Source organism: Empidonax traillii, unplaced genomic scaffold (genome assembly GCF_003031625.1).
Source record: "Empidonax traillii isolate 1590-97213 ecotype Southwest subspecies unplaced genomic scaffold, ASM303162v1 scaffold627:size381796, whole genome shotgun sequence".
NCBI classification, from domain to species: domain Eukaryota; kingdom Metazoa; phylum Chordata; class Aves; order Passeriformes; family Tyrannidae; genus Empidonax; species Empidonax traillii.
Window position 1 is genome coordinate 4,277 of NW_020955820.1, and position 11,567 is coordinate 15,843.

Genomic DNA, 11,567 nt, shown 5'->3' on the forward strand with positions numbered 1-11,567 from the left:
AGAAGAGAGCTGGAAAAGGTGTCAGCTGCAGGTTGTTTCTTGAGTTTCCCACTCGCACAAATTCAGCTGTGATCAGAATGAAAAGAGGGAAAAAGAGGCTCAGCATTACTGAATCTTCAGTGACAAAGTGACACTGCAGCACTGTAAAAACATGTGGCTGGCATTACATTCTTGCTGTTTCTGGCCATCTAGTGGCATCTTTTTCTCTACCAAATATAACAAGTAAACAATTATTATTGTCTCGAAGAGAAACAAACACCCCCAAGAGTACATGCATGTTAAAGAGCTACGTGATCCTGGTCACCTTATTAATGCTGTGGCACTGAAAATTATTTTGGAAGCCTCACAGAATCAATTAGGTTGGAAAAAAACACTCAGATCATCGAGTCAAACCTCAATGCTCTGCAGCCTGGTGTGCCCCGGTGCAAGTGCCCAGTATTCTTGCTCAGGGATGTGTTATCCCAGCTGGCTTTTCCTGGCACTAGGGACAGCCTGGGGACAGCTGGAAGACAGGCTGCTTAGGGAGGGCTTGGTGCCTTGTGGTGCTGCAACACAGTGAGCAGCAATGAGGACAACCTTCACTGTCCAAGCACCTGGAGATGGGTTGGGGAATTCTGTTCCTACTGGGGTGTCTCAGGGGCACAGCTGTCCCTGGAGCTGCTCGGCCAAGGAGGCCTTTCCCTTCCCATCCGTGTGATGGACAACAAACACAGCACCCTGTCCCCAGTCCTGGTGGCTGTCCTAGGGCATCCCTGCTGCGTCCAGTTCTGGGCTGTTCCAGAAAGAAAAGGAGATGCTGGAGAGGGCCCAGCGGAGGCCACGAAGATGATGAGAGGTCTGGAGCATCTCTGTTATGAGGAGAGATGGCGGGAGAGTTTAGTCTAGAGAAGAGAAGACTGAGAAGAGATCTCGTTAATGCACACAAATATCTCCAGGGCAGGTGCCAAGAGGACGGTGCCAGGCTCCTTTTCGGTGGTTCCCTGCGACAGGACAAGGAGCACCGACCATAAACCTCAACACGAGAAGTTCCACCTCAACACGAGGAAGAACTTCGGGGCGAGGGTGGCAGAGCAGCCCTGGAGCAGCTGCCCGGGGAGGCGGTGGAATTTCCCTCTGGGGAGACATTCCAACGGGCCCGTCTGCCTGTGTCACCTGCCCCAGGTGAGCCCGGGGGGGAGTTGGACGGGGTTGATCTCCGGTGGTGCCTTCCGACCATAACCCCGCACACCCCTCACACCCCCGCACCCCCGGCCGGGGCGGGGCGGCCCCGGAACGGCGGTTCCCGAGCCGCGGGGCCCCGGCGGAGGCCGGAGCGGAGCCGAGGCGGCGCTTCCTGCGGGGCGGTGCCGGTGCCGGGGCTGGGGCCGCTCGGCAGCGGTGCCGGCGCTGGGGCAGCCCCGCCGGGCTGGGCGCTGCCGGGAGGGGAGGGAGCTCGCTCGCCATGCAGCGCTTCACCGTCAACATCAAGCTGCCGGCGCGGACCCTGACGGGCGCCCTCAGCGCGCCCAACCGCGGCGCCGCCGACTGGTGAGGGCCGGGCGGCGGGGAGAGAGGGGGTCCCGGTTCTTCGCTGTGCCTGGCACTGCTCCCTCACGGGGAGCACCCCGGCACCGGGGGTGTCCTGGCAGCCCCCTGTGCGGAGCGGGGATGGCGGAGGGTCCCGGCGGAGGCCGCAGGCAGGAGCTGCTGCTGTCAGCGCTGTGCGGGAACAAAGCCACGGGCGGGCACGGCCCGGGCCCTGCCGGCAGCGGCGTTCGGGTTCGGAGTGTAAGAGAGGAGGTTTAGATTAAATATTAGGAAGAAAATATTCCCTATGAGGGTGGGGAGGCCCTGGCACAGGTTACCCAGAGAAGCTGTGGCTGCCCCATCCCTGGAAGTGTCCAAGGCCAGGTTGGACGGGGCTTGGAGCAGCCTGGGCTGGTGGAAGGTGTCCCTGCCCGTGGCAGGGGGTAGAACGAGGTGGTCTTCAGGGTCCCTTCCCACCCAAACCAGTCTGTGATTCTGTGATAAACTTCTGAAGTCACACAGGCCTCAGCGGATTTTCACTGTTACTGTAATAAATGTTTACATGCTGCAGTAATAAATGTTTATGTTTATGTGCTACTGTATTAAATGTTTACATACTGCTGTAGAAAATGCATGCTACTCGAAATAAACAAATAAATAAAGGAAATACAATTGATTGTATAGTGGCAAATATATATTTGTTACCTGTGTTCTTAACGTGTAAAGTTTGGGAATGCTCTCCGTGAATTCCTGTGCAGTGTCTTAAATTTACAGAAGAGGATTTTTACAGATGGGCACCAAGAGATGCTTTGTAGTGGCTCAGGGTTCTGTCAGCAGGTGGTTCAGCAGACATGCAATGGCATTTTATAGTGCTTTTATGTAATTAAACAGTATTTACCACCTGGTAAACATCAAATATTATGTCTAGTAGCACACATCCTACTCAGCAAAAAAAAAAAAAAAAAAAAAAGTCTTGTTCTTAATGTGCAGAGCTGTTGTTGTTTTTTGCTTGTTGATGATGACATGTGCTTTTCCAGGGGCTGGCAAGGCTTGATTGCATATGGATGTCATTCCCTCGTGCTGATAGTGGATGCCAATACTGCTCAGACTTTGCAGGTTCTGGAGAAACACAAAGCTAGTGTTGTCAAGGTGAGGTGTACGTGTTTTAAGGTGTATTACTTGATTCTGGTGTATATGTTATTTTTCTAAATTGCTGTAAATACTTGACATGGTACTGCACTTGATTTTCAGATAAAACGTGTTGTAAAATACCCGTATTTTACAAGATCTCTGTTGCAGCTGAGTCAAACCATACATACTGAAATTTGAGCTGGGGTTGATGGTATATCTTCATAGAATACATAGAGGTTATTGAATAACTAGAAAATCTGTTAGTGTTGCAGAACACAGAAATGTTTTTAGGAAATCTTTTTAACGTGAGAGAGTTTCAAATGAACATTACAAAATATCAAAGAAAACCCTTTCTGATCTTCCCTATTGGGGGGAAGGGCACCATTTGTCTAGAAAGTTACTTTTAAGCTTTTCCTTCTGTTCCTACCTGGAGAACAGGAACAATAGCAGACAAAACTGAACATTTATTTTAGTGATAGAAACTGGCTAAAATTTAAGTTCAAGTGTAGGGTACCTGTACTTTCCTTTGAAGGTCCTTGGCTTGGGAGTTTGAGTCAAGAGTGGAACAGGATGTATTTCTTTGTTGCATCATTTCTTTGATAGTGGACAATGACAGATTCAGCTGGGGTTTAGAGGAATGTTTGGCTGGCAGATATAATGTTTAATAGCCCTTGGCCCAAGTGCTGTTTTAAAATTAAACACAATTATTTTGTCTTTAGGCTTGATGATTTACTGACTTCTGAGCTATCATGTTATGATGATTTCTTTCTGCACAATGAAGAGCTTCAATTTTCTGGTGAATGGCTTTGACATTTCAGGATGTTCAGTAGTTGGTGTTGTTTATGTATCTTTATGTGGCATAATGTATATTTCTGTGCTACAGAGTCCAGTTAAGTGAGCTTTATAATAACAATAATAACAACAATAATAACAACAGCAATAATAACAATAACAACAATAATAAATGGACTACTCAAATCCTGAGTGAAAAGATCGGGTAGGGCAAAACTGATACAGGTCCATACAAGATCTTGGCCAAGAGTCATACAGATAATGACATTGTAGCTTTTAAAAATGACTGGAAGGTTCAGGAATTAGTTTTGCTTGATTTGCTTGATTAGAGAGAATTTTTAACTGACAGGCAAAAAGGAAAAAAAAAAAAAAAAGGAAGTTAAAAGGGTTAGGATTCAAAACAGATATTTTATGTCATTTTTTGAGAGCAAAGATGTGGACATGATGACAAGCACAGAGTCAGTGGCACTCTGGGCAGCAATACCTGTGCTTACCTTTTGGCAACTTGTTTGTTGTCTTCCAGCTGCCATGTGAAGTGAATAAATCAATTCCCATGTCTATAATTGTGTAAAAAGTAGAAAACTTGAGTGGCCTGGAGGTGTCAGCAATAATGATGACTCTGCTTTGCTGAGTTTGCACTTAGCTTAGATAATAAATTGGAGCACGGTTAGTTTTTTGATCCATGCAGTGATAGCATCTTAACGTGTGTTGGGTATTTGAGGAGTAACATCATGTCAGTAGGAAACCAAATGCTGAAGTCCATTAATTTAGAAGATAATTTTTCAAACCCACCACCTGAAGCTTTATGAACAGAAAGAGACTGTAAGAAAGTGGCTAATTTATTTGTAAGGTGGAAGAACGGAAAGAAATTCCCTTCTACTTTAAGAAACAGGCATTACGTAAGAAATTGTTATGAGGCCATGATCACTGCAGATACCTTTACACCTGTAACAAATTTTCTTCCATTCCTAATTTTTTTTTTTTTTTGAGAGTTTATAAATGCTAAGAGTGTAAATAAGCTGGAGGGGATCTGAAAGAAGCCTACAGTGTATATCTGACAAACTCTTTGTCAAGAATCTGCGCTGAAAAGTTTCAAAACACAACACATCTGTAATTAAAAAAGCAAAGAAAAAACCCACAATTGGTTCCTAATCCTTCTGCAGTCCATTTTACTGTTTTTCTTTAAATACTTCCTGGCCTTTGGCTGTCATAGCTGAGTCTGGAATAGGTCATGGATTCACTGAGAATTGATCTGCGTTAGTTGTCCCTCTGTACAAAAGGTGTTTGTAGGAGACTGCTGGCTTTGTAGAGAGTGGATTATATCTGATTTTACCTTTAGGAAGAGTACTTGAAAGCGTGCTTCTACAGAGGAAAAATCTAATTACAAAGAAAAGTTTTGATCTGGCACTAGAATGGGAAGACTGACATTACGTTTGTATCCTTTTTGATGTTTTAATAAACAGAGATAATAAGGCTTTATAAATGGGGTGAGGTAGATTGTGAACATTAAAAAAAATCATCTCTGGTTCATGTTTCTGACTGTTGCTGCTGTATTTTGAAGTCAGGGTAGACAGACAGTGACTAATATTGTAAGAAAATCATTCCTTTTAGCAGATGGTCAGGTCCTGTGTTGGACCTTGTTGGAGCAGAGAGAAAAGAGATTTGTGTTGTGAAGATCTCCTTTTAGTTGTTCGTAACTTGGTGACAACTCCTCCCTTGAGAAATGATGTCTTCCAGGCTTGGAATTTTCTTTGAAGTAGTAAGTATTTAACTGAGGAATAAACAGCTTTGTGGATTTTTACAGTTACAGTAATTGCAGATGTCCTCATGGGTGATTCTTTTTGGAACAGCAGGGAAGCAGGAATTGCAAAAATTAAATTTGTAGGTAGAGAAGAGTCTCTCTAGAATTCTTTGTGTTTCAGGTAGAAAAGTTTATAACTCGAAAAGTTCTGTGTTTGTTCCCCCTTTCTCTGTTAGGTGGGGTGACAGCACACAGGTAGATGTAGTGGGATTTTTGTAGCAGGTAAATTCCCATTGAGGTTTCTTTATTCTGTCAGTGTCTTCAGTCTCTCCTAGGGACAGAAATTCACCTTAAAACCAGGTAGCAAACCAGTTCCGTATTAAAAAGATAAGGGAGAAATCAGTCTTATCTATGCCCTTATAATTGGGGAAGACTTGTAGACAAAATGTTTCAGATTTCAAGACACAGTTTTCACAGGTATTGCAGGCCCATGCAGCTTCAAATCCCAAAGCAGAAAGTGGTGTGTGGAGATCAGTGTGCTGAAAAGGACTGAAAAGTCAGCAACTGTCAATAATAACTTCTTTATTTTATTATTTAGTTATGGGACAACAAATAGATGTAAGACTTAACCTTCCTTTCCCCCCGTACCATAATATATCTATATTGGTCAGATTATAAAAATGACATGTTTTAGGCTGTATATAAAAGCTGGATGATAATTTTTCCACCTACAATTGTTTGGAAATCGGTGGGTACAGGTTTGTGGATGCCCACGGAACCTTAAATATTGCCGCTTAGTTTCCTGTAAATATTTGAGTGAACTCTTTATGTACATAACGTGTATGTTTGGGCTGCTGTAGTCACCTTCAGGAACAAGGTTTGTTTGTTTAGGTAATTTGAGAATATCAGCCATGCAGTCATGCAGCAAAGTGGGGACCTGCCTTTAAATCTGCACAAACAATGGAAGCTTAAAGGTATTTTACACAAGTGCTGTCGCCACGAACTATTACAGTGCTTTTCATTGAGTTCACTATTCTTTGCCTATCCACCTGAAGGGTGTGCAGTGTGATGTCTGTGTTATATCTGCTTGTCTCCTTTTGACCAGTGTCCCCCTGTGTGTGCAGGTCAAATGGGCCAAGGAAAATTACCACCACAACGCGGGCTCCCCGTACTCCCTGCGCTTGGCGTCCGCCGATGCCACCGGCAAGATCATCGTGTGGGATGTGGCGACGGGAACGGCTCGCTGTGAGATACAGGAGCATTCAAAACCAATCCAAGGTGACGGGGGAGCATTTTTTTGTGCAAATCCACCCCCTGTGTTTTATACACCACGCTCAGTTCTGGCAGTGATTTCTGCTGTTGGCATCGCCGGCCTTCTGTGTGTTTGCTGGCTCTTTTTGTAAGGAGGTGTAAGATTTACTGGCTCCCAGAGGAATGCTGTGAGACTTAATTCATTAGGGTAATGTTTTCCGGGACAAAAAAGTTAGAATCTATTTTTTATGAATGTTATGGATTGCAGTAATAACATTTACAGTGGCAGCTGCATCTTCCTGCTTTGCAGCTGGGATTGTGGTGTGGTTTGAATTGCACCTGAGTGCTGCTGCCATCCAAGGGGGTGCAATGCTTCAACAGCATTACATTTGTGTAAATTAAAGGTTTTCATTGGGCACATATATTTTGCCAGATAGCTCATTATGTAGCTACTTCTGATCAAATATATTAGTATGATAACATACATTTGCAATGTAAGCAGAGAAAGGAGGTTTTCTTGAACATTTCAGCTGTTTCAAAAACTTGTGGTGATGTTTATGTTGTACCTGGTGGGTTTTTTAAACTCTTATTATATGAAAGTCCACTTATGAAAATAAGTTGGTTGGGTTTTGCTATTCTGATTTTATAAATCCTGTGAAAGAAGCTATAATATTTTAAGTCTACTAGTGAGTCACTGAACGCTTTTTATACTGACTGCAGTTAATTTTGTTAGTTTTATTACTTTTTGTTTGTGTGTGCATTATGAGTTGGGTTTTATTTACTCCTGACACCAATTCACTGAATATTTGTTGGAGTTTTGATGGAGAAATTTGGAGATTTGTCCATTTTTTCGGACCCAGTGAAGGCTTTCCAAGCTTCTGGGCAACCTTTTGTTAACTTCCAGTGTAACATTTGGACACACATGGCTGCTTTTTGGTTTTTTTTTTTCGTTTCTTTTCTGTGAAACCCAGGGAAAAGCACTTACCAGCTGGGAAAAGGCTGAACTGATCAAACAGAAGAACAGCTGAGGAAGGAAGTGTTTTGTTTTTTTTTTAAATCTTAATGTATCTGAGCTGTAGGTGAGTTGGTGAGGACATGTTTTGAGTGATTGGAGCTGCACTGGGGTGCCTTCACCCACTGCCTGCCTGACCCATTGTGTTGTCTAAACCACTGCCCAAGGAGCATGCAGGGAGCTCTAATACAGCTCCTTTCAAGGGACTGGGGTGTCTCTCTGTTCTTATTGACAGAAAACATAGTCTTTTATGTCCATTTATCTGGAATGTTTAAATGATGGCCAGCTTTGAGGATGGGCCATCACACCCCTTCAGACTGACCCTGTTATTTAGCACTGTACTTGTGTTCTTGGCTGAGTGTTACAGTCAGATTCATTTTAGTCTTGAACTTAAGACTCTCTGATTAAGAAGTGTTTGAAGTGAAGACATTTGTTTCCAGGTCCAATACTGATACCATCTCAAATATTAGTTTTAGGTGGTGTTACAGCTCGTGGTGACTTCCCAGATATTAATTGGGATGGTGTATGGTTCTTTCCATTTTGACTCTGCAGTGGTTCTGTACAGTACAGTGGTTCCATTAAAGACAAGGCACAGAAGAAGAGTAGTTTTAAAATAGAACAACTTTTTTTAAAAAAAATTATTTCCCTGATGTTCCTTCTTTTCTTTTGACAGACATGCAGTGGTTGTGGAATCAAGATGCTTCCAGAGATTTGCTGCTTGCAGTTCACCCCCCTAACTATATTGTACTGTGGAATGCAGACACAGGCACCAAACTTTGGAAGAAAAGCTATGCTGAAAATATCCTGTCTTTCTCATTTGACCCCTTTGATCCGTCACACTTGGCTTGTAAGTTTATCTGCATGAAACAGCGAGACCTGGTTGTGTGTGACCAGGAAAAAGGTTAAGCTGGAATGTTAAAATTGAGATTAAATGTGGTGGATTGGAGAGGATGATGTCATAAATGCCACGAAGAAGTCTCAAAGCAAAGACAGGGAAGTCTTTGGCCGGTGTGGAATCTCCTGAAATAAGATGCCCTTGTGTATCTGCAATAACATTCAGCCTTCTGTGGCCATCTTAGTGATACAGCTGAGCCAAAACTTTGTGCTGCAGCATAAATGAGTTAATAATTCTTTGAGAACAAAAAACAGTGATACAGCCAATGTGCACAACTCTTCTATTTGCGCTGGGAAGCTTAAAAAAAACAGTTTATGGGAGAGAATAACTGAGTTTCTGCCAGTAATTCAGTGTTTTTTAGTATAAACTTAATTTTGAAAGGTGAGTTTTGTGGATATTAATTAATTGTAATGTGCCATCTGCTGCTTTTTCAGTAGAACGTGCTGGTTGTCTAGATTGAAGAGTTTTCCACCTGATAGAGTATTATTAAAGTTATTAGCATTTTTCCCCACTCAGATATCATTAAACTGCAATGTCACAATCAAATTGCTGATTGAATTTTGCTTTTATTATTTTTTTCTTGCTGCAGTGCTCACCAGCGAAGGAATCGTGTTCATCTCTGACTTCTCTCCTTCCAAAGCTCCTGCCAGCTCAGGGAAGAAAGTTTACATCTCTAGTCCCCATTCCAGTCCCTCTCACAACAAGCTGGCTGCTGCTACAGGGGCCAAAAAGGCCCTTGACAAAGTAAAAATCTTAATCAGCAATGAGAAACCAAGGTAGGTTGCAAATATTTTTTCCCAGGTGATGTATACCTGTATATCTTATAGAGATAATATCCTATAAGGTAATTAGTTTAAAATAAAGAAGATTCACTGGGGTAGGCAGATGGATGGATATCCTGTGGGAGGGTAATATTTAGGAACAGAACATTCTCATCCGGTCCTGCTCATAAAAACAACCATATTATCTCAGCATGTTTTATAGAAGTCAAATGACATCATTTCCTCCTTTTGCTGACAGAGTTTTATGCAGGTGTAAATTCAGAAACAGCTTTCTTATTGGGGGAAAAAAAAAAAAGGTGAAAATGAGCTGCCATAATTCATTTTGATTGTGGATTGAGGAGTGATACAGCTAGAGAATAAAAATTATGCAGGTACCTGAGAAGAGTTGTCATTCTAATGCTGTACACGATACTGCAGCAGGAGGCATTTTCTAAATGATTAGTGTACAAATGAAATCAGAATTTATGGATTGCATTCCTCTCTGTTATATTTTCTGCCCTTCTAAAACTTAAGTTGTTGCATTTTGAGATTTGTGGGGTTTTAGATGAGTTTAGGGAAAAAGCTCTGAGGAAAAAGAGAAGCAGGAGATTGTCAGGGAAGTGCAGACAAAAGGGTGTCCCAAAGCAAGGAATGAGGTGCAGGAAGTGTGTGAAGAGATTTAATGTGTGGTGGAATGAGGAGATTAAAAACTAACACAACCTCTCAAAGGGATCATCCATAAAATGAGTTGAGAGGCTTTGGAAACTGAGCACAGGATGAGGATGATTTTCATCAATAGGACCCAAGTTCATTGAGTTCCATGTCCCTGAGGAACCCCCTTATGTTGCATTTAATCCCCTGTTCACCTTTCATAAAATGATGAACTTTCCTGCTCTTTGCTACTTTCTCTGAGCTTTGAAGACTGAGATTCTTGATATGCTGGTTCAGTTCATTTCAAAACAAAGAAATATGCGTAACAGTATAAAATCTGGAGTGGGCAATATGTTCGAGGATAATTTCCCATGAATGTCAGTAAATGTCAGGGCAGCCAAGCACTGTTCCTAAGTGAATTGCTTTGTGTGGGAGGTGTGCAAGAGTTACACTTGTTCCATTTGAATGAAATGCTATTTTTAAAATTACTCTATAATCTCAATCGGACAAAAGCCAACAGAATGTGTTTGTGGAACTCAGTGATGCTGTAACAGTTAAATGGAAATCTGCAGTTGCCCTGTGATCAAAATAGGGGTTACTTGCACAAAAACTGCAGCTGCAGGAAAAGTGGTGCCATTAATTTTATTTTGACACAACCTGATCAATGTTTACGTCTGACATTTTGCAGCGCTGAATCTGTAACCCTCAACGACTGTCTCCAGTTGTCGTATTTGCCTTCCAAGAGGAACTACATGCTCTTATTGTATCCCAGAGAGATCCTGATCCTGGACTTGGAAGTGAATCAGACCGTGGGTGTGATTGCCATTGAAAGAACAGGTGTGCCTTTCATCCAGGTAATGGAGATTTGATGGGGTTTTATCACTGAAATAGTTTATTGACATCGCAGATGGGTTGATGATCTGCTGATAGTTGTGTTTGGTTAGTTTTAGAGAATGAAAATATGTTAGTTCATCGGGGGGAAACCATCCTCTGAACCAGCAAACCAAACCAAACCTTTCAGTTGATTTTCCACATTAATTGACTTCCTCAGCCCCAAGTCCCACAGCTAAAAAAAAAAATCCTGGAAATGTTGCGTTAATGGTAACATCTTTTTTGACTTGCTTATACATCAGCAGTTGCATGTTGTATTTGCCCTTTGCAAAGGTTAATATTTGGATACTGTAATAGAATGTGTGTGTCTGTGCAGGTGATTCCTTGTTTCCAGAGGGATGGGTTGTTTTGCCTCCATGAAAATGGTTGTATAACTCTGAGGGTTCGCAGATCCAACTGCAGCTTAACTGGAACTCCAAGTGATGAGCCAGGTAAGTTTTGTGTCAAAAACATCCTGAAATGAACTTTGATGCCTTTTAATTAATAATTAACACCAGTATTAACCATCATACCTTGTATAGGATGGTGAATTATAGCCCTTCTAGTGTTTTTCTCTTTATGCATTGAATTTAAATTTAAATTTCTGCTGCTTTTTCCCAAAATGTTTTTTGACTTCTCTGATGTTAAGTGCAAAATAGATTATATTAATACCCTGAAAATCCTTTTATCACTAAATAATACTGTAATTATAAACTGGCTTAGCAGTCACAGATACAAGAATATTATACATAAAAGATTAATAGTGTCTTCTTTTTATCTTTAAGAAGGGACATATTTTTCAGGCAAACACAAGGCTTTGGAAGTCATTTGGTAAATTGGAAAAGCTGATTTTAGAACTAAGATAGGGGCTTTAGATTAATATCTAAATTATTAAACTCTTGTCTCTTTTATGAAATGTTGCTAAGAACGGTCTTTTAAATATAATGGAGCAGGTTG

The 11,567-nt window shown here is 41.9% G+C and overlaps 1 protein-coding gene across 2 annotated transcripts in view; it reads left to right on the forward strand.

The window, feature by feature from the left end:
• Positions 1-1,440: 1,440 nt before the first annotated feature.
• WDR11 (WD repeat domain 11) overlaps positions 1,441-11,567 on the forward strand; it is a 35,720-nt gene continuing 25,593 nt past the window's right edge. For both annotated transcript variants that reach the window (XM_027898886.1, XM_027898888.1), the window contains exons 1-7: positions 1,441-1,527; positions 2,544-2,655; positions 6,295-6,448; positions 8,107-8,280; positions 8,918-9,104; positions 10,429-10,594; positions 10,948-11,062. In XM_027898886.1, the coding sequence (XP_027754687.1) occupies positions 1,442-1,527; positions 2,544-2,655; positions 6,295-6,448; positions 8,107-8,280; positions 8,918-9,104; positions 10,429-10,594; positions 10,948-11,062 (994 nt within the window). In that variant the 5' untranslated portion in view covers position 1,441. The remainder of the gene's footprint in view (positions 1,528-2,543; positions 2,656-6,294; positions 6,449-8,106; positions 8,281-8,917; positions 9,105-10,428; positions 10,595-10,947; positions 11,063-11,567) is intronic.